General features: G+C 39.7%; 1 protein-coding gene across 1 annotated transcript in view; it reads right to left on the bottom strand.

Moving 5' to 3' along the window:
* The window catches only part of il1rapl2 (interleukin 1 receptor accessory protein-like 2), a 349,251-nt gene that overhangs the window by 16,683 nt on the left and 304,901 nt on the right, over positions 1–27,667 (bottom strand). The window contains exons 7-8 of the mRNA XM_053324004.1: positions 13,867–13,999; positions 5,920–6,065 (exon numbers count right to left, since the gene is read on the bottom strand). Coding sequence (XP_053179979.1) covers positions 5,920–6,065; positions 13,867–13,999 — 279 coding nt within the window. The remainder of the gene's footprint in view (positions 1–5,919; positions 6,066–13,866; positions 14,000–27,667) is intronic.

The following is a 27,667-nucleotide window of genomic DNA, read 5'->3' as shown; positions in this document are numbered from 1 at the left end:
CATTAAGGAAAGTCCTTTAAGGGCTCAGAAAAAATGGAAGTATAGCATCTATTCCATGACAACTGATTGTGAGGATCATTTGTTAAGATTGAAAGCTCCTGAATAGACTTTGTGGCAAGATAATTATATACAATGGTCAAATAAATTTTAAATACCCTTATACCTTGACATGCTGTGCAAGGTCAAAGTTGACCCATTTTTACATGTTTAAAACACCCTACACTCATTTCTTTCAGCTGGACTTTTCCTTATGAGACCCACAGTATATAAAACATTTCAATAAAAAGCATAATTAAAAAAAAATATATGCAAATGTAAAATTAAAAAATACACACCATTCAAACCATGTTTTATTCTTTATAGTCTATATAATGTTCTCCTAGACCATAAAATAGTGATTTCTGAATGTCTTTTTGCCATAAATAAATAGAATACACTCTGCTTGCTCTGTGACAGCTTCATTAAGGATTAATCATACATTATTAATGTCTGAGGAATGTATGAATGTGCATTGTTGTAAAGACCAGTCAAAATATGAACAGTATGTAAGGGTTAAAGAAGTTAAAGTCAAGATTTTTTTAATACATTTTTTGGAAAGTCACATTGATAGTAGTAACACAACATGCGATGGTGTAGATATTGTCACTCAAAGGCCTTATTTACAGTCCACAGGGAGGTGTTCCTGAAGCCATTTAGCTAGTTAGCTTGTTAGCTCATTCGCTAGTTAGATAGTTAGCTAGTTAACTATTCATAAACTAACAGAAAAGCCAAGGTTTTATCAACTTCACTCATACTCAGTGGCTGAACGTCTTCTGTCTGACTGTTCTGAAAATGTTGGAGACACTTCTTCTGTGTAATTTCAGCAGCAACTTCAGCTGCCATTATCACAGGGGGCTGACTGTCCACTATTTGTACTGGGTGCTAACTGACTCAGCCATGCTTTAGAGCAGTAAAGATTTTGTCCCAAAGAGACGCGTGCATTTACACCTTTACATCATGTGTCTAAAAGCACTTCCAGAACTGGTTTGAACAGGGATTACAATCTGTGACTAATGCGTCTTGGATGCATTCACACCTATATTTTTTCTATCTATCTATCTGATCCACCCATAACACATGAAGTGAGTGTGAAAGGGAATATTTGGAGTCTGAATCTAAACTCTTTGCTCAGATTAAGCTTAAAACGTGGCAGCTAACAATAGCTCAAACATAAAGCGTCAGAAACCTTCGAGTGACGTCAGAGAAACCGCGTCCACGTCTTTCTAGAGTCCCTGTTTGTCCTTCTGTTTGTCACTCTCTCTCAATCTCTCCTCTCCCTTGTCAGCGCTTTCAGTCTGTCTCTCAGCCCTCCATTTTTTTTTTCTTTCTAGCAAGACTCTCGTCATGGTGGCTGAAGGCAGCTCTTTCTGCTCTGTCAGTTACAATAACTGAACGTGTACAGTGCGTGTACTGTAGGTGTGTGCGTCTGTGTGAGTGCATGCGTGCAACATAGATGCACCAATCCATTACACTGGGTCATTGCAGGGTGAGAGCGCACCCTAATTCAATCACACACACTCGGTGCATGAAATCAAGCTTTGAAAACTTGTGCTAACTTAGTATAACTTGTGCTTTGTTTAGGCCTGTCATGTTATATTCAGGCCCCCTTATGTGACCCTATTAGCTTCAGGCCTGGAGGCTTGTTAGCCCTGTTAGCGAGCTTTAAAAAAAAAGTGCTTATATACAAAGAGGTGTTATGAATCACTTTGCTGATTGGACATGTTGTGTTTAGATCAGATTAAAAGGTTATAGTCAATGATTAAGTAGCTGGTTCCCTTTTTTAAGCTTAAATGCATCAGAATGCAGAAACGTAACTGCTTCTGATTAATTTCAGTTAAGTCTCTTAAACCTTTTGCCGGAAACCACCACATGCACTATCAGTGAGAGAACGGCTCTCCTGTTATCGAGACATAGAGCAACTGGAGCTCTGTGCTAAATCCTGTTAGTCTACTAGAGAAAATCAATGTTATTATTCATTTTTGAATAACTTTTTTTAATCATTCTTTTCTTTATCTCATATTTTGCATGTCATACATGTACATAGTATACCATATATACACTCTTTGGTCACTTCATATACATATATGCTATGTATTTGCTTGGCTATTTCTGTGGATATCTTCATGGATGATGGAGGAAATAAGCAAAATGATCCAATACCACTGTGTCAGTATGCTATTGGTTTATGATGATGTCTGTGATGGCCGTGGGCCTCCTCTGTAGCAGGGGACTTGGGTTGGGAGTGTTTGTGCGTGCATTTTTGTTGTTGTTGTGGTTGTCTTCTTGGGGGGGGGGGGGGTAGTGATTTTTTTATGTCATATACAGTACCAGTCGAAAGTTCAGACACACCTTACCATTGACTGGTACTGTATATGACAATAATGATGTTATTCCCCTCCTGTACATTATAAACAGATTAATAATTTTTAAAAATCACAAAAAAGGTCTCTTAAGATCTATCTTTAGTATGTTGCTAGTTTGAACTTTTAGTCAGTTCAGTATATTACGAAGCCCATCAAAGCAAATTTATATGGTTTAAAGCTTGGCTGCCTTCTGCAGTGGAAACATCACACCGTGGTTGAACACCAGAGAGGGGAGCTCCAATGTTAAAAGTATATTCAGTTCAGGTTGAGGATTTGATGTTCCCCAGCACATCAATGGCTCCTTTCAGACACTTATGAGAGTGGGCTACCAACCAAAATCTAGAAATACTACAAAAAAGAACCCTATAAGCCATAATACTTTAGTTTTCATGCAAGAAATGTGAAATGTGTGAAGTGCCATTTTGTAGGTTCTTAAATTATAGATATTAGATATATATAGCTACTACAACAAGGGTTATTTTAGAATTACAGGTGAGTAACTGCATATTCATTTGGTGCCCAGTGATCTTTCCAATCTGTGCTGTTATCTCTCGCTCATTTCTTTTAAATCCATACTGATCACAGAGAAGGAGATGTAGATAAAGAGAAGCAGATGTGTCAAAGACTATTTTAATCTTTGGGACAATTAAAGTGCAGATTGTGCATCCTGTATATAAAACTGAGTGGTGTTACAACCAGTAAGAGATAGAGGAGTTGAGAAAGGGAGAGATAAAATGAGTGTATTTAAGAATGCTGGTCAAAGCAGCCCATTTCATTTAGAATCAAAAACGAATGGTTACGAGATGCACATAAACATGCTGATGGAAACACAGAAAGAACATAGACTGTGCTCCATTTCTATAATCCAAAAGAAATCCAAGACACACACAGAGCAGCTACACACACAAAACACACTCAGCTGACAGCAATGCTTTTAACATATACTGATACCTGCTTCAAGTTCCAACTGCTGCATTGTATTGTGTGTGTGTGTGTGTGTGTGTGTGTGTGTGTGTCTGTGTGTGTGTGTGTGTGTATGTGTGCCTGGTAAAGTGCAAATGCAGGACCATGATTTTTAACAACCCTATTACACTTAATGCCTCCCATGAGGGGACTATATGAGTTTGTGTGTATATGCATCAGGTCTGATCACATGCACACATATAATGCACAATATGCTGTAACCCGTGACAACATGAAAATGCATCTTGTTTCAGTGGAAAGCTTTGTGCACAAACACACACACACACACACACACACACACACACACACACACACACACACACACACACACACACACACACACATCATTTCCTGTATTCATCTAGATAATTACAGTGTTAAGTAATCAAGACTCAACAATTCCCATCCTGACCCTCCCTAAAGGAGTCTATCTATGTGATGCCATGTGTGTATGTGTGTGTGTGCGCTTGTGCCTATGTGTGAGACTCCCTAGGGTGCTAGTTAAGTATAGTAAGATAGATTTGACACCCAAGGCATTCAGCAGGAGTCAGACGAGGAGAGAGTAAGACCTGTTTTTAGTCTTCCACCCCTCCCTCTCCCACTCCCACCATCTCTTCTTCTCTCTTTCTCTCTTCACTTCATCTCTTCCCAATTCTCTACAGCACACCCCTCACCTTCCCCATCTTTATCTCTCAATCTGCATCTATTATTTCTCCCTTGTCCTCCATTTTCTTGCCTCTTCCCGTCTCCTACCATTTCTGGGCCTGTTTATCTCCATCCCCATTCCCAAATTCTTCCCTGCTTTACATACATTTATTTCATGGAGGTGGGCACTCATGCGGTCCTCTTTTACTCCGAGATTCAAGGCAACAGACAATTCATCTCCTCCTCTGGTGCTGCTTAACTATTCTCTGTTTCTCTTTGTCTCTCCAGGTTTCTCTCTTTTTTATTTCTCTGGGTCGTGGCCTGTGACTCAAACAGGACCGTTCTCTTGGCTCATCAGATGGAAGCAAAGTACCACAGTACTGCTGCAAGTGTTTTACAAAGGGGGTTGTGCCCTTATGCATTTTTCAGCTGAATATTTAAAGTGGTAACTATGACACTGTTTTTCTTATTGTGTGCCCATCTGCGCTGTAGTGTTTTCTTCAGCACTCTCTCTGGATATCACCTGCCAGTCAAAAAAACAAAACACTGCTGTCTACTGTGATGTCTTTTTCTTTAAAAAAAGGGCCACTTTTTTATTTTGGTGGTTCAACTGTTCAGAAGCAACAACCCAAGCTTCAGATGAGCTCTTATATCTCATACATCTCTTAATGATAACACACAGTTAAAGTCTTAATTATCTTCGAAGCTGCTCACATCCACAAATATTTACTGGGCTATAAAAAAAAGCATCGGCTCCTGAGCTGGAGGCGTATTCCTTGTTAACAGAATCCTAAAGAAAAAAAATGGAATATGTCCCAGGTGGAGCAGATATGGTTTTATATTTAGCAAGCCAGAGTAAAAAATAAAGCACTGCTTTTGGGAGAATACACTGTGCAGGCTTTGAATCCAGAAACTGACTACTTGTTTATGACTCCCTGTCTGCATGACAATAAAAAAATCTATATATCACTTTAAGCTAAAATTTAATTCCCTTAATGGAATGGTTTGACATTTTGGGAAAACACAAACATTTGCTGTCTTGCCAAGAATTAGATAGTAAAAATTGATACCACCGTCATGTCGACTGCTAATTATGGAGCTGGAGTCAGCAAGGGTTAGCTTAGCTTAGCATAACGACTGAATACCTCTAAAGCTCACAAACTAACATGTATTTTGTTTGTTTAATGCAAACACAAAGTTGTGGGCTAACTAGGCTATTTCTTGGAGGCTAGGCACAGTGACTGGTGTGTACAGATTAAACAAACAGAATATTTATGTGCTTATTAACCTCTGTAGAGATTTAGGTGGGCAGATTATTCAAAGTTGACAGACCCTGGCTAGCTGCATCACTCTGTTTCGATCTTTAGGCTAAGCTAAGCTAAGCTAATCACCTTCTGATTCTACAGTAGCTCCAGGCACAGTCGTGAGGGTTTTAATCTGATCTTTGATAAGCAGCATGTTTTAGATTTAGGCAGCAACTGGTCCCTTTACTTCCTAGTTTTGGATGACTTACTTGCTGGCTTTAAGAATGTGGCATATAACTCATTAACATCAGTACAATGGTTTGGTTGTTGAATTTGTCATTCCAAAGACAACATGGCTTCATAGGGTATCAAAAAAGCTACACAAGTAGATAAAAGTAACAATAATTGGTCATCATACTAAAGTAACTTTGAAAGTTAGTAAAGTAAAATTTGAAAGTAAAGTAACTCTTTCCAATCTACTTTACTCTTCTTTCATGTGCAAAGTCGTCATCTTTCTTAATAGTAAGTAGGTCGGGATGCCACAGGGCTCAGTTCTGGGCCCCATCTAACACTTCCTGTTTGTCTTTTTAAAGCATATTGTTTATCAGATGTGTATAATTATATTTTTGAGTGAGAGAGAGAGAGAGAAAGAGAGTGTAACCCACCTTTCTTCTGTAGTATAGCACTCCCGCTGCGCTTCCCAATGTGGTTCTCCACATAACAAGTGTAGTTAGCCAGGTCAATTTCCTCCACAGCATCGAAGGTTAAGGATAGCTGCACCTCTTTCTCTCCTAAATGCTCCCTTAAAATCCTGAACAAACAGACAAAGAGACAGAGTTAAATGATCTTAACTTCACTCCTTCAACAACTGTTTAAGACAGAAAAGGAGAACGTAAACATGTAGAGTATTGTAGATTGCCCTTTAAAAAAACACCAAAGGAGAAAAATGGAAGGGAGAAGAGGATGAGGAAGAGTGATGGGAACAGGGAGAGGAATAAATATGTGTAAATCTTGGAGACAGGGGGAGCTCCGTGTCTTCCAATTACGCCCCTAAAAACCCTGCAAGGAGGAAGAGGATAAAGGGAGAGTAGGATAAATCGAAAGGAGAGGAGATACAGAGGGGGAGGCGGGGGGGGGGGGGGGGGGGGGGGGTACAGAGAGAAGAACAGACGGAGTAAGAGAAAAGGAGGAAAAGAGGAAATGTGAGGCATATAGAAATGAGGAGACGAGTGTCGAAAAAGCAGGACATAGGGAACAAGGAGGCATGTGTAGACAACATTGGGCGACAGCTGGATAAAGCCTCTCTCCTTATGGTGAGGTCATACTACTGTAAGAGCCTGTGAGGAGGAGGAGGACAGGAGGCAGAAGAAGAGGAGACTGAACTGATGTTTGGGTCACGACGTACCCCTTTAAGCCTGGTTTAAGGTCAGATTCAGTCAAAACCACTAAAATCTGAGAGCAGACTGTGCTGAGACAGCACATTCAGTGCGTGCAGCACAGACTGAGACATTTCTCTCATCCCTCTTTATGTGGTTGTAACAGTGGAAACCAAAAACCTAAATAATTAAATCAATTTCAGTGTTACTGTTGCTACGTGTGTCGAGCCTTCTGTTCTAGCACTACATGTACATTACAATGATAACAGTGGCAGATATACCACTTGTAATTTCTGGCATTTTTTAAAGTATGCATCCTTCAATTTTGTCACAAGTAAACAAAGGCAGGTTTCTCATTTTGAAGTGATAAACTTGATTTCACTGGCTGAAAAGACAACTTTCTCACCTGCCTTTTAATGTCTGACTCGAATGACAATGAGCGTACAAAAAAACACCTATCAGTTATTGCACAAACAACACAAATGCTAGATTTATGTTTTATTGTAAAGTAGTCAAACATGTTTTCATTTTAATTCTAGAAAATGATTTGAGAATAAGTACATTGTTGCTACTTTAGAGAAGTCATCTAGGGTAAACATCCCCAATTTCAAAAAACCCCCAGCAGAACAAAGTCACTAACTACTCTAAACTATATTTTACTGACATTGCATTTGACAGAGCATTTGCTCTTATTTGAAAAGGCAATAAGAAAAGACATGACCCCCTCAAACTCTTTAGATGCTGAGTATCACTCTTCCTAACCCCCCATGTACACCACTTTCACTTTTGGAGAGATCCAAGCTTGACAGGCCTGCCATCCCTAGTTCTAGTTGCTAAGCTATGATTGGACAGTTGCTGTATTGTGGGGTTTAGCGAATATTCAATTACATGTGAATGTCACAGCTGACTATTTCATTTACCCCATACCCACTGCTTTTAAGAAAATATCTGTGGTTGTTCATAGAGGGAGATTCTTTTAAGAGCTAATGCTTTGTGAAGAGTCACGTTCTAATGCTCGAGTAATCACAGCTTGAACCGCAGAGCAAATTCTCTGACACTGGGACAGGATCAGAGAAAATTAGTGTGAGGAGGACATGTGACCGTAGACAAATCTGAACAGGCTTGTGGTTGAAATGATAGAATATGCACCATAGACTGGGTGTAAAAGCAATCCCAAGCAAAAATTGCAGTTAACACACTACATGCCAAATGCGAGAATTGAATTTCATGTATATGTTTCAACAGGTAATGTTGCATAAGCTCTTTTAAAGAATGGCTTTCAAATAAGCTTGTTCCACAAAGACCATGTAACGTAAACCACGGAAAAATTATCTAATAAAACCCAGCACAAGGATTACATTTTCAATTTGCATGATGAATTAGCTGAATTAAAAGTGAGTGAAAACCCTGAACAGTTTAAATTGCCTTGTTGCACAAATGGTAAAGCAGCCCATAGAGAAACCTGCTAAGGAAATGTGCACCGTGAAATCAGAGCAAACAGTCTCCGGAAGTATGGATGTATGTATAAATGAGAAAAAAGAAGAGAGGTACATGTATTCCTGCTCTCCATTAGTTGAATTCAGCTGTGTTGTGGTGTGGTTTGGTGTGAATCTCCACTGATACTCCAACCAAAACCAGCAGACAGTACAATTCTGGAAATAATGAGCACATCTCAGGCAGATTCAGCACAATTGTTAAAAAGCACACAGACTACAGAGTTCAATGGTTGTTCTTCTTATTTACAGTATGTTCTGATTTGACTCAGCTCTGACTTATAGTAGTCCACATGGCCCTGGCTCTGAAAACACAGGACAGCAGTTCAACCATGGCAAATCTGATGCATTTCATACTCTGTCTATCAGTTGAGGTTCTTAGCATTGGTGATCCCTGTGGGAATTGAACACCAAATCTCTCAATATGAATGTTTTTTCTCTATTGTATCTGCAGAAAACAGCATGGAAATTAGCATAAACTCAAGAGTTAATATTTCAAAAATATATATCATATTAAAAATGTCAACTATTCGCAAATAAATACATCAAATGAGATCACGATACTGTATGTGTCTTTCCAACCCTTTATTGCTCTCGTCATTGTGTCAGTGTGTGTTCATGTGTGTGTGAATCACTCCAGTGTCTACCAGGGCAGAACGTTAGAGGTCCCTGTCAAAGGCAGTGACTTGCTAAAATCCTCGATTAAAAACTCATCACTCCCTCTCTTGCTTTTTCTCACCTTCATACGAATGAACTCTCTCTACAGACCCCACCACCATTTAGACCTCTTACTCTCTCCTCTTGCCTCCCTCATTTTTAACTTAATGTCTGATATTAACAGCCTGAGCCTAACAAAAAAACCCACAGTATAGGTCTAAAAATGACCCGCCATCTAGCCGCCATAGTCATTACAACTTAGGCAAGTGACAAAGTTAGATGATGTCAATATAAGGTGACTTGTTAAGATGATTTTGCTTCATTAGGAGGAGGCAGGTTGGGTGGCTAGCTGGCTAGATAGATGACAAAAAGCAGACTTCGCTGCAGGAGATTGTTCACCTCCTGTTTCCAACTGCGAGCTTCATGTTTCCAACAGCAAGTCGGGACATTTCTTTAATAACTCTAACATTGTGGTGTTTGCCACGACAACAAACGTTTCAAGTGATCATTCTGTATATAACAGTTTTATGGATCACCACTAGATGGTGTAGATGTAGACGTTTTTTGATGGCTGAAATTGTATACTATTATTTATTATGAAGATGTGTTGGATATTAAACACTCTTTCCAACACATGGGTCGGAAGCTTTTTATATTCATGTAATACTAATATGATTAAAGACTAAGCAGCTAAAAAGGGAGTCTATTTCTAGATGTTACATTTCAAGATAAAAGTCACACTTGTTAATAGTTTATCTCGCCAAAAAAAAACTCCTCTGCTCCAACTCTGGTAATCTAAATGTCCTCATTGCCTATAACCCCACTGCTGCTTTGACACCACACCATTCTTCTTCTCTTGCCAGGAAAAACCGACTGCAGCATCACAGACAGACAACAGCTCATCACCATTTAACAACTGCACCTGAGCCACTTTTCGTCTGTCCCAGAGTATCCCTCAGGGTTCAGTCCTCTTCCGTTATGTACTGAGTCTGGATTTTTCCTTTTGAAAAACATAATGGTCTGCTGACTCATGCCTTCATTCCATCCAGATTCCTAACCCTAACCCTAACCCTAACCCTAACCCTAACCACTGCCATAGTATTATTTATGGTACATCCTACAAAGTCTCTAATAAACTTCAAAATATCCAGAATTCACCTACTCACTTACTCCTGCCCTAAAAACACCTTCACTGACTCTTTGTCCCACAACAGATATAATTCATACACCTTCTCTTCACACAGACAGCACTCTATAACCAGCCCTCCTACCTCCCAACCTTCTCCACAGCCTCCATTCCTTTGATGCCAACTGTGCCAACCTCCTATCCTGATGTCTGACCTCCAGGGCCTTGACTATAACACCCCTTCCCTCTGGAGCTACCATCCAAACACACCTCTGACTGCTCCAGTCTTGCCATGTTTTTAAAAAAATCTCTTAAAGCTTGCCTTTTAAGTCACAGTGAGAGGGAAATTTGAGCATCTCTAACTTCAGTCACGAAGCAGAATTTGTGGGCAGGGTTTAGTTATAAGAGGGATTTAAATCAAATCTTACAGATGTGATCAGACTGCCCAAATGGGGGGCGTGAATGCAGCGTGATACAAAGCTGCACACCTCTTTCATATAAGAGCTTGGAGAATGTATTTTTCATTTTACTGCCTCTGATTTAATTTGATGTGATTTTACTGTGTTTTAGTTTTCTGTGTTTTGTTTTACTTACCTAATATGCAATATGAAGTGTTTTAAGTAGAAAAGGGCTCCATAAATAAAATGTATCTATTATTAATGTGAATTTGAGCATATTTTTGATACCAGTCAAATGTTTAGTTAGAACTTCCCATTCCCTCAAATGAGAGAGGTGTCTAAACTTTTTTGCATGGATTCGTGGAAAAACTAGCTTTTCTCTTCTGATCAAACAGCCATTTAATATAACATTGAAGGAAGTACAACTCTATCAAAAACTAACACATTTTGATAGTGATAATATTTCAAAATGAGGTGACATTAGCATCCAATAGTCTTTATTGATATTGACTTAACTTCTGGTTTTAAGAAGTCATTAAAACATCGAGGTTCTGAGAGCAGTTGAATAGCTGATGTGAATTTCAAGCAGGTAAAGACACCTCTCCATACCGTTAGACATATGGGCTAGAGCTGCTTTTAAGTGAAAAAATGAAGGAAGCAGAGGCCAGAGAGGAAATATTGTAATTACGAATTCATTGCACATGAACGAACCATGAACCATGAGAGCTGAGTTGCAGAAATATTGAGTAATTGGACAGCAGTGCAGTTGTGCTGGCAACTGACGTTAAAAGTGCTGACACTAGTCATACTATACTATACATATACTCATATTTTGACCAAAGACACTTGAATTTATGTCAGGTTGTATTTACGTCTTCCACAGACAGATGAAGTGTTTCAAAAGAAGAGTACTCAGAGGTTAAGCTCGGAGAAACTTTCTGTCTGTCACATATAATCACAGATGGTTGCTTTCTCTAGGCTCTGTAGTAATAATGAGGTGAGAGTGTCAACAGTTCTCACACATACTTCAAGGGAACAAGCCCTGGTAATTACATATAGTCACATTATCATTGAGGCCGCAAGACAGTATTGGACACTATTCAAACAGACATGGACACACACAGTCCACTTGCCAGTGCTGCAGCAGTGAGAGTTGTGGCAGCTGAACGTGGACAGATTAATGTGCGCCACAGCAGGAACCTGTCTCCGCTAGCGTGATGTTGAATTTGGAACAGCAGTGTGATTGGATCAGAGGTGGCCAGAGGACTGGACTGAAAGATGGAGAACTCATCAGGCAAAGGTTAATTTATTGCCATGGGGCATGATTAATTTCAAGATTAAATACTCACACTCATGCACACTACAGCGCTCTTTATCTACAACACTGTTTTCTGAGGTCTCAAAGGGGCTTAGCGGTTTCAGAGACCATCCTTAATGTAAAGAACTTGGGTCAGCAAGCGGTCTTCCTGCTTTAAGTGTCCTTGAGCAAGACACTGAAGTACCTCTCAGCTTCAGAGCTGCTGTTGTGTAGCTAACCCTGACCTCTCACCTTCCTGTGGAGGCAGAAGAGGGGCAAGCAAAAGGATTTCCCCTCAGGGAGAAAAAACATTCTCATTATCACTGGTGGAGTGGGTTGATGGCATAAAATGTGACAGAGAGAACATTTGGTCCAGAGTTTACTTTCAAAATTGTTTACAATATTAAGGACTGGGACTATTTGCTGGTCAGGGGGAGGTAGTTAGTGCTGAAGATAAAAACCACAAGACAACAGAATGCAGCTGAATCTTTTAAGGCTGTAATACTATTATTAATTTTATGGTTGATTGGACAGGACGTTGTGTCAGGAATGAATAGAGGAAATTCTGTTCAGAAGTTGGTTGTTCAGACAATAACATGGAGCGAAAAGTGAGTGTAGATGGTGCACCAATGAACTCCTGATTATCTCCATTCTCACCAAACTCCTAAAACGAAGCTGATTTTTCATTGTAATACCATTTAGTCACTCTATCTCCTTCAAAGTAATGATGAAATTGCACATTAAACAAACTTTTGATTTAGCAGTACTTGGTGAATTCATTTTTAAGTATACCATAGGTTGTTTTCAGGGAGGACATTAACTGAGCCCAGAGAGGAAGTGAAGCATTGGATTTTTTTAAAAATAAATCTTTTCCTTGAATTAATATCTCATACCCTCAAATGAGTAAATTGGGCATTCTAATCCAATAGCTAAAAGAAGTGTAAAAGTGTAGTAAATCTTATAAACAGAGGAAGCACTTATTTTAATGGGGTGGGGACTCTGACTCTTTGGATGAGATAAAGAAATAACTTTACTATGAAATAACACCAAAGTGCAACCTGTTATGATAAAATAATTTAGTAAACTACAGGTTGTAATAAACCACAATTCTTCTTTAAGGTGTAATGCTTTATGTAGCTTGCAACTATAGTTGTTTAGACAGAGCATGAATTCAGTATTTTGTTCAGTGATTCTGCAGCATTTAAAGTCAAATAGATGCATGTACTCTAATCTTACATACTCCACCTCACCTCTACCACCCCAAATGGTGTGTGCTACATGCTCTTTATGGATGTTTTGTCCAGGAAAACCTTGGTGTGCCTCCTTTGATACATCCATTGATGAGATATCATCAAAGACTTCAAGCCCTGCAAAGCATCTTTGTTGGCTGAGTGAAAAAAAGAATCATTTGAGCCCAGCCTGACGCACTGATTTTGTGCAGAACTCATGCACAGTCCATTGGTTTTGTTGCTCTTTTCCATTAAAAAACCTGAAAAGCAAACGACTTTTGCAGAGTCCTAAGCTGTTCCCCACATGAGATAAATATCATATCCCCACTACTCTCCAAGCTGTTGCTCTAAAATACATTGAAATTACAGATGAATTGTCCTTTTACCTAACCTTGAAGACCCGACCGTAGAGGTAGATCAAGAAAAATCGAAATATATAGAAAAAAGTTTTAAGTAAGTACTGTAAACCTGTAATAATACTTTTTGGAGGCAAATTATCTAACTCTCGCACTTTAAACAATGTGTGTGAGTGCATTTGTATTTGAGAGCATGAGACTGTGTGTGTGTGTGTGTGTTCTGATGGTTTCCATGGTGATACGTCAGGTTGTTCTAATGGTATTTGACGCCCCGCAGACAATCAGGCTTTTCCCAATAGAGTCCGACGTAATTGGTCCCAATAGGGGAGAAAATGAATTCAATTTAACTTTATTATTAGTATTCATAATTTTTTAGGAAAGTTGAGAAGAAATCTGTCAGGCAACCCTCAATGAGTCATAAATCATACAAGGGCAAATTAGATACTGACAGTCTGAGGGGTGCAGCTGGAGTCTTTTCAGAAATTAATTAACAATAGAGTCCTGTAAACTTGAAAGGGTTTCATTCATACTTGCAGTGTCTTACAGAAGTGGTATCTCATAAAATGCAATGGGATAATAATAATACTATGATATGCAATGAGGTGGGGAATTAATATAAATATACAGATATTTGACATCCACAGTCAACTTATGACATTTTATGTTTGGACTGTGCTTACCTGACTTCACTTTCTTTAATGTGCCCTGCAAGTTCTTCAACAAACTTCTCTCCTTTCATCCAGTAGATGATGGGTCTTCTGTTTTCTCCACTATAGCCGAAAAACGCCTTACAGTCCAGACTGAGTGGCATACCTGTAACATACAATACAAAACTGTTATGATACAGACCAAGCTATACCATGATGGACAGAAAAATCCTCCTGTACTGTAGCTGAAACATCACTAGAGTCCAAATGAGCAGAAAACACTCAATTAAGACAAGATGGTTTAACTGAAACTGGCACGCTGTGAAACACTGTGGTATTCCACTTTGAGCAAAAGAAGAGGGACACAATTCTGGAGTATTATGGTGAAACTAATTCCCATTTCTGCCCAGAGGCTTGCGGGTGATGGTGGGAAGTCCGCACCCCACTGAGGAACCTGTGCAGATATCTACTGTGCTGTAGGTGGGCAGCAGGGTACCTGCTTGGAGCCCCTTGGATTGGAGAAATTAATTGATTAAATGGCTCAACAGACAATCCTCCTGGTGGCAGGTTTACTAGTTTAGAGAGGCAAGAAGAAAGGTTTTGAAAGCTCATGAGTGAAAAAATACCCTGTGCCCAAACCTATTATTTATCATTTAAGATTCATCAAATTAAAATGGTGTGCAACTGTAACAGTCAGTTCGACTCCCATCATGGTCCTTGGGGACCATAAATGAAACACCATTCCACGTCATTCTATTAGGATGGCAATAGAAATCTTAGCACCCATCTCTGCAAATAAACCATGATGGTGATATCTAAGGCAGTGAGGTCAACACAAGTGTGTTCCATCTGCTTTCTATGCAATAGGCCAGTGATATTACTAATTGAGTTGTGGCCAGTAGTAGGCTACAACATGACAAATATTTCAAAACCAAGGCACATTCGTGATGTGTTGCGACTGTGTGGAAGACATTTTGTTTTAGGTATTGTGAACAGAACCCAATACATGTTTGTACAAGCTGAAAATGTTTCAACTTGAGCGAAACATTGGTGCTTCTCCCAGATCTTTTACAAATCCCTTTGATCAACTTACATAGACAAGAGGAAAAAGCGTAGAAACTAAATTCAAAGTTCTCAGTTCTGGAATCAGCCAAAGGTGGAGCAGCTCTCACACATACTATATGTACATACATTGGTAGCTAGCTGCAGCCAACATCTACAGTATATAGTCTGTAGATTAGCTGTTTGGAACAAATAAGCACTAACACACAAATACACCACACACACACACATTCAAGAGTCAATCACACTAGCAACACAAATAAACTTGAACACACACATGCAGGTGCAGACTGTCTCTGCTATGCCTCTCACACATACCATTCTGTAAGACCTTGAAACCACCACTCTGTGATTACAGCTATCAATGGCGATGATGGAGTATTAATGAGCATTTTTAATGAGCACTACCTCGTTAGGCAGTCAATTAGCAGATAATTATGATAGTCCTCAGTATTATCATAATGATAGCTCTATCGGAACAGTCAAGAACCAACACTGAATGCTAACATTGTGTGTGTGTGCGTGTATATCTGTGTGTTTGTTGGCAGATAAACACCTGAACTGAATTTTAACATTATATTTTAGGCATTTATAGTAGTGGGTTGTAGGAAATACATTAGTAGGAAATACAGAGGGTTCTGTGTAAGTTTAGTCCTTTTGGATAAACCTTTTGGAAATGACCATTTTCAAGTGTTTAACATAGAAATAAATATTGTGTTTAATTGATTGGTCATGGCAAAATGAAAGAGTTTTCAAATGAAATTGTCAGATAACTGATTTATGTTTGTATCAGTCATCCTGATTGTTGGTAGAAGCTCATCTGGGTTATCATGACTTTGAGCTGTGGCAGGCAGCATCCTGTAGAACACACACACGTCCTACAGGATGCTGTGTGTGTGTGTGAATGTTTGTGTGTGTGTGGATGAAAGTGTATGCTGTGTGGTAATTGATTAGCACCCTGAGGGCATGTTTGTGTTCTCAGCATGTTGTGGTGTTTAAAATCATCAACTTTGTCTGCATTTGTGTGGCATAAGTGTATGCAGGTTGCGCACGGTGTGAGGGAGTGAGTGTGTGTATGTGTGTGTAGCAGCAATCAGAACTAGAAGAGTCTGTGTTTATTACAGCTGAGTCGAGTCATTATTTCTTTTTGTGGCTAAAGCAGTAGGGTGTTTGAAAGGTCGGTGTTGTGTTGTTGTCATTAGAATCACAGAGAGACTTTGTAAAAAATGATTGACAGGAACTTTGCATCATCACTTCACACTACTGCTGAGTGCGATCACACCTAGATGTTGTTTTCTTTGGTGTGAAATCATACTAGAAGAACTCCCTCTGTCCCAATGACGAGTGACTTTGAGTGTCACATGACTGAATCAAAATCTGATTCTTTGTACCTTCAGATCAGCCTGACAGACTTGTCTGTGATCTTCAATGTAGCTTCTCTAGCATTCCTAACATGTAGAAGCACATAAAGAAGCATCAGCGCAGACTGTGGTTTGCCCTTGGTTCATTTTTTGATGCTGCTATCCGAGCATGAGAAACTTCTGGTTATCAGACATCAACATCTGTTTCCTTCTGCCTGTGAAAGCCTTGTGTTTTGAGGTCATTTGCTGTCACTGGCAGACTACTTTCTTGCTATCTCACTGAATTTTCTGTTTTTGATTCATGCTCACCAGACAAAATGAATGAAATAAAAAGGAAAGAGTTCTTCATGTTTCAAATAAAGCACCTCAATCAAGATTCGCGTGAATGTTCTTCTATTTCAAGTCGTGCTTGTATTGTGATGTTTCTAGTGTTGAACTCCAATTCAGTATTATTAAAACACGGATGGCTTTCAGACAACCTGCTGCTGTGCTTGTCTACTGGCAGCAGAACAGATGCTGTTTCACACAGTGATGCAGGAGGTGAGGATGCTCTCCTTAACACACCTGAAAAAGGGAGTAAGGATTGGAGTGCCAAGTCCAGTCCTCTTCAGCCTGCTCAGAAAGAAGAGTTGGTAGACGCCTTTGTCACTGTACTGGCTGTATTGGTGATCCAGGTGAGGTTGTTTGAGATGTGCACCCCCAGGAATTCAAAATGTGGTTTGGATCTTACTAAAGTCTACAACCATGTCCTTTTGTTTTGTTCAAGTTGATGGAGATGTTGTAACTTTCCCACCAGGCTGCAAGCAGTAGTGTGTACAGTTGGGGGCTCAAGGCACTTCCCTGGGGGGCACCAGAGAATGATGTTAGAGGATGTGACGTTGTGAATTCTGACAAGCTGGGTCCTCTTTGTTAGAACCGAGTTGAAAAGAGATTAGCTGAGTCCAAGATGTGACTGTTTTTATCAGGGTATGTGGAATGATGGTACTGAGTACAGAACTGAAGTCCAAGAAGCCTGGCATAAGAGTCCTTGCTTTCCAGATGAGTGAGTGAGGGCTAGATAAACCACAGATGTGACTGTTTGTATGTGTAATGGTGGGGTTAAAGCCTTCTTCACATGTCACATGACTAGCCCTCCAAAGCACTTCATGACTATTATGGTGAGTGCTACTGGATGAAAGTCATTCAGGCATGACCCTGTGGAGCTCTGTGGTATGGTGACAGTCTTCAGACATTTAAGGACAATGGCCTGGGTAAGTGAGCTGTTAAAAATGGCTGTTAGGCTCTCTGAGCCTGAGAACCTAGTCTAGGATATTGTCTGGGCCTTGCAGCCTTACTGACTCTGCAGGGTCCTCCTCATGTCTGCTGTGGTCACACGCTTGGGCAACTCACATCTTGGTCTGGTGAGCCCGATGCCTGGAGAGGTGTTAGTGTCCTAAAGAGACTATCTGGAAGAGATGGGTCCCTGGAGCATTCTACATCCCTTCTGAGATTTAGTTCATGATGCTCTTGATGATCTCCCACATCCCCTGGGAGTCATTTATGGAGAAGTGACCCTGGATTCTGAGAGCACAGGAAGCTTGCCAACAGTGCCAGTTCTTTGCCGCTCTGAGTGCAGAAACATCCCCAGACATGAATGCAGTCACCAATTTTCAGCAGGGAGTAGCCCTCAGGGTTCAGCCAGGGTCTCTGGTTAGAGTCAATGGTAACTGTCCTGGTGGTAACATCAGTTATCTATTTTTTATATTAACAATAGATTCATTGTCATGTGTGATGTGTTTTATAGAACATTTTAGTGTCTTTCAGCTCATTGTTTTGGTTTGGCCCAACACCAAATGGAAAATGGATAAAGGTTATGACTAGTGAACATAGTGGAAGATTTAGTGGCTAAAGAGCAAAATATTCCTTTGTTTCCCTTAAAAAACAGAGCAACCAAAATATATCAGCACATTTTCTTCAAACTGTATGTAGAGAACAAACAAAACACAAGCCCCTATCCAACAATCTACCTACGTGAATATGACTGTATCACTTATATCAATTCTTACAATTGCTAAACAGCAAATAACTGAAGGAATTGATCTTTGGTGGCTGTGATGTTTCATATACACAAACAATAAAAGGAGGGGACAGAGGAAGGTTGGGAACACAGACAGTCTTCCTTACTTCTTGTTCAACTACTGTAGCTGCCACTGGCATCATTAGTCTTTTTCACCTGTCACTCTTTGGGTTTCCCTGTTATCCCCTTGCTTTTCACTCTTCAGCACTAAAATAGATTTTTTTCTCACCTCTCCATGTCTCCCTGACTTCTCTCTATCTCCATGCTACCTTTTCTCTCTTTTTGTGTATGTGTGTCAGGATTTCATTTTCGTCCTTGCTATTATTTCCTTTCCCGAGTGTTTTTCTCCTTGTCTCCCATCACTCTCTTTTTTTCCTTCCTCATTCCTATCTCTCTCTGTAAAGACACCTTTCACTGGAAGTGTTTCATTTTGGAAAACATGTGTGCCTCTGGACATTCGGATATGTAAACTATGTGTTTGATGGGACCAATAAACCCAGGTCATAGCGGTCTTCTTGTCCATCTTAAAACAACATATTGAGATGTGTCAGCAAGGTGGTAAAAAGTCAAATATTCAAATGATTCTGATATAGCAATAGGTAACAAGAGAGAAATTCAACATTTCCTGTTTGTGCAGCCCCTTTCTCTTACCAAATAAAGTAAAGGAAAAAAGAAAAGAGTAGATAACAGTCAGGTGAATGATTGCAGGAGAGAAGCAGGACACCCCTTAATGAGGGAAATGAATCACTAAAAACTGGGTTTGCACACGCACACACACACACACACACACACACACACACACACACACACTGAGAAAATCCTACATCAGCTGTCTTGACAGCTGTGAAAAAAGGACCAAGTTAATAGCCTTGGAATTATAGACTATAATTATTTATATATACTATATAGACCGTGATCATTTTTATATTTCATGTCATTTCTGATTCCGCCCCGTCATTAAACCTTGGCCTACTTATCAGCAAGATTAACGTTAAATAAAGGTTATTGAATTGAATTGAATTGAATTGTCCCTTTTCCCTAGAAATCCAGCGGTGTCAGGGGAGCAGTGGAGCCATGCAGTGTGTTCTAGTGGAGATGGATAAGGTTTAATTAGCTTGTTGGATCAAACCTCAGGAAGCCTTTTCCATTCAGAATGGTAAGACACACGAGAGTTATCATAATTCAGCAGTTTATACAATGTGGGGTTTTTGACTTGCTTTGGGGAGGGTAGTGGAGATCATGGAAGAAGTGCACATGGCTTGACAAAAGGACAAGAGCATGAAATTATAAAATGTAAGTTTTAACCAAAACTTCCTTGCTGAGAGATGGTTGATTTTGGAGGCCAACTGACTGACCCAATGCCAAATTGCCATTTACCAGGTGGCTGTGGCTCAGATGGTAGAGCGGTCATCCACCAACCAACGATCAGAGGTTTGATTCCTGGATTGACTGTTATATCCCGGCTTCTCCAGTCCACATGTCGATGTGTCCTTGGGCAGGATACTCAACCACAAACGGCTGTGTGAATTTGTGATTCTCCTGATGAGCAGGTTGGCACACTGCTTGGTAGCCCCTGCCATCAGTGTATGAATGTGTGTGTGAATGGGTGACTATGACTTGTAGTGTAAAAGCGCTTTGAGTGGTCAAAATACTAGAAAAGTGTAAAAGTACAGTCAATTTACCATTTAGCATAAAGAATCAGAGGGTTTAAGTTGGACAACTGCCTACAAGTCAACCAACCTCTGTAGGTCTATTCAGGTACTTTTTTGCCATGGGGATACAGTCATGATTCCAGTAGGGATTGTACTTGAATCATTGATTAATAGTTGTCGAAAAGTGATTTCAAATCAAAATAGATCTTTGCATATCACATCAGTAACAAGAATGTTGGTCGGTGTTTCACTTTGGTCCAGATTTAAAAATCTCAACCCCCATTTGGATTGACCTGTCATGAAAGTCTACAGTCATTCATAATTCCCAAATGAAGAATTTTATGAACTTTGTGATTCTCTAACTTTTCATCGAGCACCACCATGAGGCTCACATTTTTGATTTTGAGAAAAATGTCTCACCAATTGCTGGAAGTAACCAGATATTCACATCTCCCTCATGATGAATTACAATCACTTTAGTAATCTCTTCATCCAGCTCAATCATGGGGTGGAAATTTTAATTCAATTTATAGCCTACTGTAAGACAAAATTTTACATGTATTTAAGTCTAATTACCTGCAAAATTAATCAGATTTCTGTCAGCCACAGCTGTCTTCAGTGGTACCAAATGTAAGCATGTTAACATGCTAAACTAAGATGGTAAACATTATACCTGCTAATTCAGTATGATACCATTGACATTGTGAGAATGTTAGCATGCCGATGTTAGCATCTAGCTCAAAACACTTCTGTTCCTAAATGTAGCCTCACAGAGCTGTTAGCTAGCTGTAGACATGGTCGAATCTAACATACAGGCAATCAAGGCAAGGGCCCCTGGGCACCTGAGCAGAAAGGGGGTCTCCGTGATGGGAGAAAAAAGTGCATTTTTTTTATTGGTCAGGCTCTACAGAAATAAGACACAAGGCTTGACCCACTCCTTTGATGCTGATAGGTGTTCGCTGTCAGACACCTAGTATGCCTGTGGCAGTGTTTAGCTCAGTGGGTAGAGCACCCGCCCCATGTGTTGAGGCTACAGGCCTCTCTGCAGGCAATCCCAGTCCGAATCCTACACCAGGCGTCCCTAGCCTCCCATTTCCTGTCTCTCTCTACTATCTACATTAAAGGCAAAAAAGCCCCAAAATTCTCATATTTGTCGTTTTCATAGTTGGGCAAATGATGATGGGTTAGCAGGCCATAATGCACTGTGGTTAGTTTGTGTTTGAGAAAAATTATGAACTAGTGAAATGAGCATGAGCAACAGTGTCCAGGGGCCCCAGCTACTAAAACATCCATGGCTGTAGACTGTTAAATACTGCCCCATTAATATTGTGGTTGTGGTTAAATCAAAAGAAGGTGTAGTTTGAGTGTTTGGGTATCTGACACAGTATTGGTGGAACAGGAGCTACTGTATGTTCTCATCATATAACAGGCTGGCAGCTGACTTAGAGAAAGTTGAATGTTGCCTCTCTGTCCACCTTCTGTGTGCTGCTCTTTTCATGCCCATCTGTTGTTGCAGCAAATAATGTAGCCACTTTTGACAGCTAGCTGCAGACAAGGATTGCATAAACACATTGTGTTTAATTCAGGCAGCAGCATGCTCCAGTGACATTAACTTAAGCAACGCACTGATCCTTTCCACTTAAATCTTGCCTCTCTGCTACAGAGTTAAAAAACCTTCTGCAAGAATTGCTCACGGCTGGAAAAACACTATTGGTCCTAATGAGTCCAGACAGCTCCTCTAGAGCCTGAGTGTATTCAGGCTTTAATTGAGGGGCACCAATTATCAAATCTTGCTCAAAGCTCTTGTCGTATACCAGCGGTTTCAGTCGAAAGGTCTGGACCTTCAGGGACTCCATTGATACATTTGGTAGGTACGGTAATAAAAGATGATTTTATAACAGGAAGAACATGTTTGTTAGACAATTTGTATATTTGTAAGGGACAATCCGTACTACATGAAGGTGAAAGCTAATTCTCATCTGAAAACACAAGAAGGTTGTTACATAAGTATAAAGTTGTGAAGCTGTTGATATGGAAGCATTTTTTATTGGTGTAAAGTCACAATTACAAGTTTTCTTTCTATTATATCCTCTGTGTTTCCCAGCATAGAAACACAATAGTCTCCTGGATAGTTAAACTGTACAATATGTTGCTATAGTCGCTGAATTAATGTATAGTTGAACCAGACTCAAAAATGTATATATAATGTAATAGATAATTTGAAGCTCAGTGTTGTAGGTTACTTGTCTCACAAGGCTATTATTAAGTATTTTCCAACTCATGTTCATTTTTTGTACTAAGGATTCGACCTGAAAGGTTCATTGAAACATGGAGATGTCCCAGCTGTCAGTCACATAATTATCTGTACATTAAAACTTACATAGTTTCACTTTAAGCTATTTTCAGCAGGATTTCTATTTTCTCCCAATTAAGGCACATCATCACATCACCATCCCCAGGACATGTGTTTGGCTAAAGAGCTACAAACAGGCCTGTTTATCCTGAGCCTGAACAGCAGGTGACCTGACCAATAAAACAGTCTGCCACAAAATGTGTGTGTCTGAATTAATGACTGAAAGTAGGAAGGAGGTCCACTAAATCCATAATTGAGTAGAAACTGAGATCATTTTCATATCATACACACATGCTGGAGCAGGGGGGAAAGTCATCTTAAACTGAACATAGACTGTCCATCTGCTTGTCTCTCCCCGTATCTGTCTCCCTCTTTTACACACACACACACACACACACACACACACACACACACACACACACACACACACACACACACACACACACACACACACACACACACACACACACAACACTACTCATCAGGAACCTCTGATACATTTCTGTCCATCTGCTCATTTAAAAGTACACACTGTGTAAGACCTCTAGGTGGTTTGAACACTCCTTGTGTATGTGTGTGTGTGTGTGTGGACCAGGTATGGGGTGTGTGGGGGTTGTCTTGGTAACAGCTGAGTTTTGGGTCTTGGGCTCCAAGGGAGCGCAGCTGCACATGGCAACACAGATGGTGCCTCACACACAGGCGAGCGTACGCACGCGCACTTACACTGAGGCCACATAGAGATGTACACGTTCACACTCTCAGGCCAAAAACACACACACGCACGCACACACACACACACACACACACACACACACACACACACACACACACACACACACACACACACACACGTGTCAGTGAGTGGGCAGCTCAGCTGTAACCTGGGAGGCTGTTCACTCTTTCATTTTGTCTATTTAGAGACATCCTGCCTCCAACAAATTATTCCATTTTAATGTTGAATTCTTTCTATTTTTAGAGAAGCTGTGTACATTTCATCCTCTGTGCCAACCACAGCTTTTCAAATTATTTTCTCCCTATTTTTATGCTGCTTTTTCTTCACTTTATCATCCATATTGTGTGAGTTTTCTTGAGCAAGTGAACTTTCACTTTCTGTTGATGGTGCTTTTATTTTGCCTGTGTAGCCACAAATGTAAAATGCTTAACTGCCTGTATTATAAAGGATTAAAGGATTAAGGTATCAATGTTTTTCATATACTGCATGCAGACAGATAAACTGCAGGTAAGTAATATAGGTAGTCAAATGATAACAGTAACGGACAACGGTAACGGTAAACTGCATGTTTGATATGCTGCAACAAATGTGCAGTTAAGGCTTTCCCTGCAGCTGATGCTTTTTCTGAAGAGTTACTCTCAGGCTGTGAGGAAACACACAGCATGAGGCTGAAACAGACCCCAACATCACAGTTATTGTGCTTTTGTGATGGTTAGAGTTGCAAAAGCTTACAGAAAATTATACTAAATTGTTTAAATCACATAAAATCACCAAATACGAGTGTATTACTTTTAGAAATGATGAACTTACACAGTATTTAGCATGTAGCTAACATTATGTGTATGGTGTATAGAGGGGATGTTTTCATCACTTTCACCATGCAATACTAAAAAAAAACTTTACAGAAGTCTAATTATTTGGCCACACATTGCTGCTGAGTACTATATGTTTTAAAAGACAACAAAACTTTGCAATCATATTGTGTTTTGAAATGGGAGGAAAAGTGTCACCTGTTGTTACTCTGCAAAATACTTACTGTAAGGTAATTATTTTACTTTCCAATAACTTTTAGAAAAGAGTCCTTCAACGCACTCTCAAAACTGATTTTACCCATCAAAGTCTGTTTACAGGGTTTAGAGACTATGACTGCAACATCTGTTGGAGCTGAAAACCACATATTTCTAAACTGAAAAACATCTGGGAGTATGCAGTGAGAGAAATTAGGTTACCAGATCTCTGTAGTCCAATGGCCATCTGACTATGGAGGCTTCATTAGATGATACCAGCATAACATGTACAGCGGAATAAATAGATCTTAGTTGTGGATAGTAGGTGCTAAGTTTTGACAAGGAAGAAGAATGCATGGAATAAGAGACACTATCTCTGTTTCTGCCACATCGATTTTGATTGAATATTGAATATATCTAAGTGTTCATTGTCAGTCTAACAAAGTTACAGTATATGAGTGCAATGCTAAAGCAGTGGAGTGCTCTTTTAATAGAGACCTAACCCAGAACGCAGAAGGCTTTGAATCCACCAAGCACTTACAAGCATACATCAGTAAGGTTTCATTGGTGTGGAGGTCAAGTCCTGGTGGGATTTGAGACTGCTAATTCCCTTTTACACACACACACACACACACACACACACACACACACACACACACACACACACACACACACACACACACACACACACACACACACACATGCAGTGTCCCATACGGCAGCTATCCAGTACTAACACAGTCTGTTTTTCCACACTTCATAATTGCTGCTGAATATTTTGACTATTTATTGAAAACCATGGCATAGAAGTTAATATAAAGTTTAAAACTTAGAGGAAAGGATTGATTTGAAATAGTTTTTGAATCAGTGTTTTTTTTCTTCATTTTCGTTAATGCAAAACCATATTTAACATGTTTACAGTGATATGAATTCCTCAGAGAGCGCTGTTCAGATTTCCAATATCATTTGACATTACAATCCTGCAGAGAGACAGAATATTATTTGATAAATATGAGATGGAGAATCACTTCTGGAAATGCTAAGGCTCAATTTCCTGTCTCACAGGAAATGAAGCTGCCACAAAGTTGGAAAGAGACATATTTGATTATTATGAATGAAGTAAATATTTATATATATCAATTTATTATAATTTATAATATCTTTATATATTTCTTTCTTGTTTCCTTTCCTACTGTCTCTCATTGCTTTGTGCTCTTTTACTGTCTCTCTATATCTGGCTTCATCGCGCACGCACACACACATACATGCACACACAGTCATACCACCTGAGGTGATTCCCACAAAATTAATAACTCTCCCAGGAAAGTAATAAAAGGAAATCCAGCCTCCTTCTTTGTCCATATTTGGCCATTTCCTGACAGCTCTAATTAACCAAGTCCTTTATGCTTCTATACCTGACATTTGATTGGCTGGGGGGCTGGCCTCGTTAAGAACAGTTTTAAATTAACAGATGAAATTAGATTGGAGATTACTGGAGATATGCTTGACGAGGTTAATTAAATGACCAGTCATGAGGGGCTTGTTTGAGATCCAACGTCACTGACAGATTCAGAGCTGATAGAGTTTCACACCCGGGCTTCTGTCTGCTCCCAGTATAGAAGGATATTGCTTAACTTCATAAAGCAGCTACGTGTAGTTCTTTAACACAGGTAAATAATTCCCATGTTAATGTTAATTTAATTTGTTTGTCGAAAGCATCCTCTTGATATCAGAGTCCAGACTGGCTGCTCTAACATTCATTCTTTCTCCTTAAATCATTCTTAACATGTTTTACCAAACAAATACTGAACAATCACATATTCACACATTCAGAATTAGACACATTATTAGAATTCATTCACATTTATGACTACTTGGCAAACGCGAGACCAAAATTCGCTCTTGTTTTAGCTCTATTTTGGCTTTTTAACTGTTGCTCCTCCACGTTCACCAGCTAGTTGCCAACTTGGTCCGTCTTCTTTGGCCTAAATTATTAGCCTATCATCATTAACAGACATTAATATAATCTGTCATTTATAATGTACTCCTTCAACCAACCCTTTATTTTTGTTGTTTCTGGCAACAATTAACCATCCAAAGCCTCTGTACTGTCCAAACACCCCTCTCTATTTACATGAAATGGTTCAGTCCTGGCTCCAAACCAGGTGCAGCACTTGCTATCATGTTGTGAAACGACTACAATTGAGTTGCAAGCCTGCACAGGTAGAGGTGTGGTTACAGCATTTGTGCATGTATGGTCCTGCCCAATATGATATCTTTTCATGGGACCCAAAATCTCTGGTGGAGCCCCTGTGGGATGGTAGCGTACAGTGGGTTTATCATTTTTCACTGACGACAGCTGGCTGCTGTTGAATGCATTGATGAGAGCCATGAGCCTAAAAGAGGCTAAAATGTTCCATGCATGCAAGTCAGGTGACAATTCCCGAAAGGTTCGTCACCACAAATTATCCCTACACATTATTCATAGTCATTTGTTTAAGAAGTTTAGAATTAGGAAGAGAGGTTTTTGTGATTGTGATGAAGTTGGCAAGATTTCTACAAAGCATGAGAGAATTCTGAGGAGTTTCTGATTGGATGTCACCCATATGTGTACAAACAAGGGTAGCTAAATAATGCATCCAAATACAATGTGGCAGAAATAACCATATAATTAAATGAACCCCTCTCTGAAAGAGTGAACAAAAGCAAAACCAGCATTACATCTATATGCATAAGTCTGTAGTCCAACCCAAGCACCAGCCACCACTGGAAATAAGGATGATAAAGATGAATATATGTGATGATGAGAATGAGCAGATGGTTGACTGTGAGATGAATAAAGTAACAAAAATTAGGAGACGTAAAATAAAAGAAAGGAGAAAAAAAAGCAAGCGAGCCCACATGAGGTTAAGCGCGTTAATAGTCTTCGTCTCAATGGTGGTAGTGTGTGTGTATGTGTGTGAGTGTTGCAGGGTTTCAATGACAGAATTGGGTGGCAGGTGATGGCTGACTGACAGCGGTTACCCGAGGGTACCGAAACATCCACAAGTGTTCTACTTTTCCAGCTTGAGGCCAATGGGCAACAAAGTCGACTAAAAGAAGGATTGCATGGTAAATTAGATTTGGTCCCTGAATCATCAGAGTCATCTGTGCTTCCAAGAGCTGCAGGCCCACGAGTGACTGGACAGTTTTAATTTTGTATGTCGTTTCAGGCTGTTTGTGTTATTGTATCATTCCCGGTTGGGCGGCTGCACGTAGACTAGAGCGAAATACTTGTTAAAAGGTTTGGTTTGTTTAATGTTTTTCTCTCATTTTACAGTTTCAATTTGATTTACTCGCCATTATCTTTTTCTTAATCATGTGTTCTCACTGTCCAGATGGCCTGATCCAGATGACAGTGCTGATAAAAATGGTAATACACTCGTCTGGGTAGCCTTTGATTGGTGTACTTTTTTTACCCTCTATGTTGTCTTTGAGGGTGCTTTCAAATGTAACTTGTTTGGTTCAGTTCAAATGAATTATTGTTTGTTCACCCAGTTATTGCAGGCTGTTTAGGTTGGTTATGAAATGTATCGATCGAATTCTGGTGCAGAGAACATTTGAAATGGAG

This window comes from Scomber japonicus, chromosome 8, assembly GCF_027409825.1.
Source record: "Scomber japonicus isolate fScoJap1 chromosome 8, fScoJap1.pri, whole genome shotgun sequence".
NCBI lineage: Eukaryota > Metazoa > Chordata > Actinopteri > Scombriformes > Scombridae > Scomber > Scomber japonicus.
Note: the sequence above shows the minus strand (reverse complement) of the source record. Positions and strands in the feature narration are given on the sequence as shown.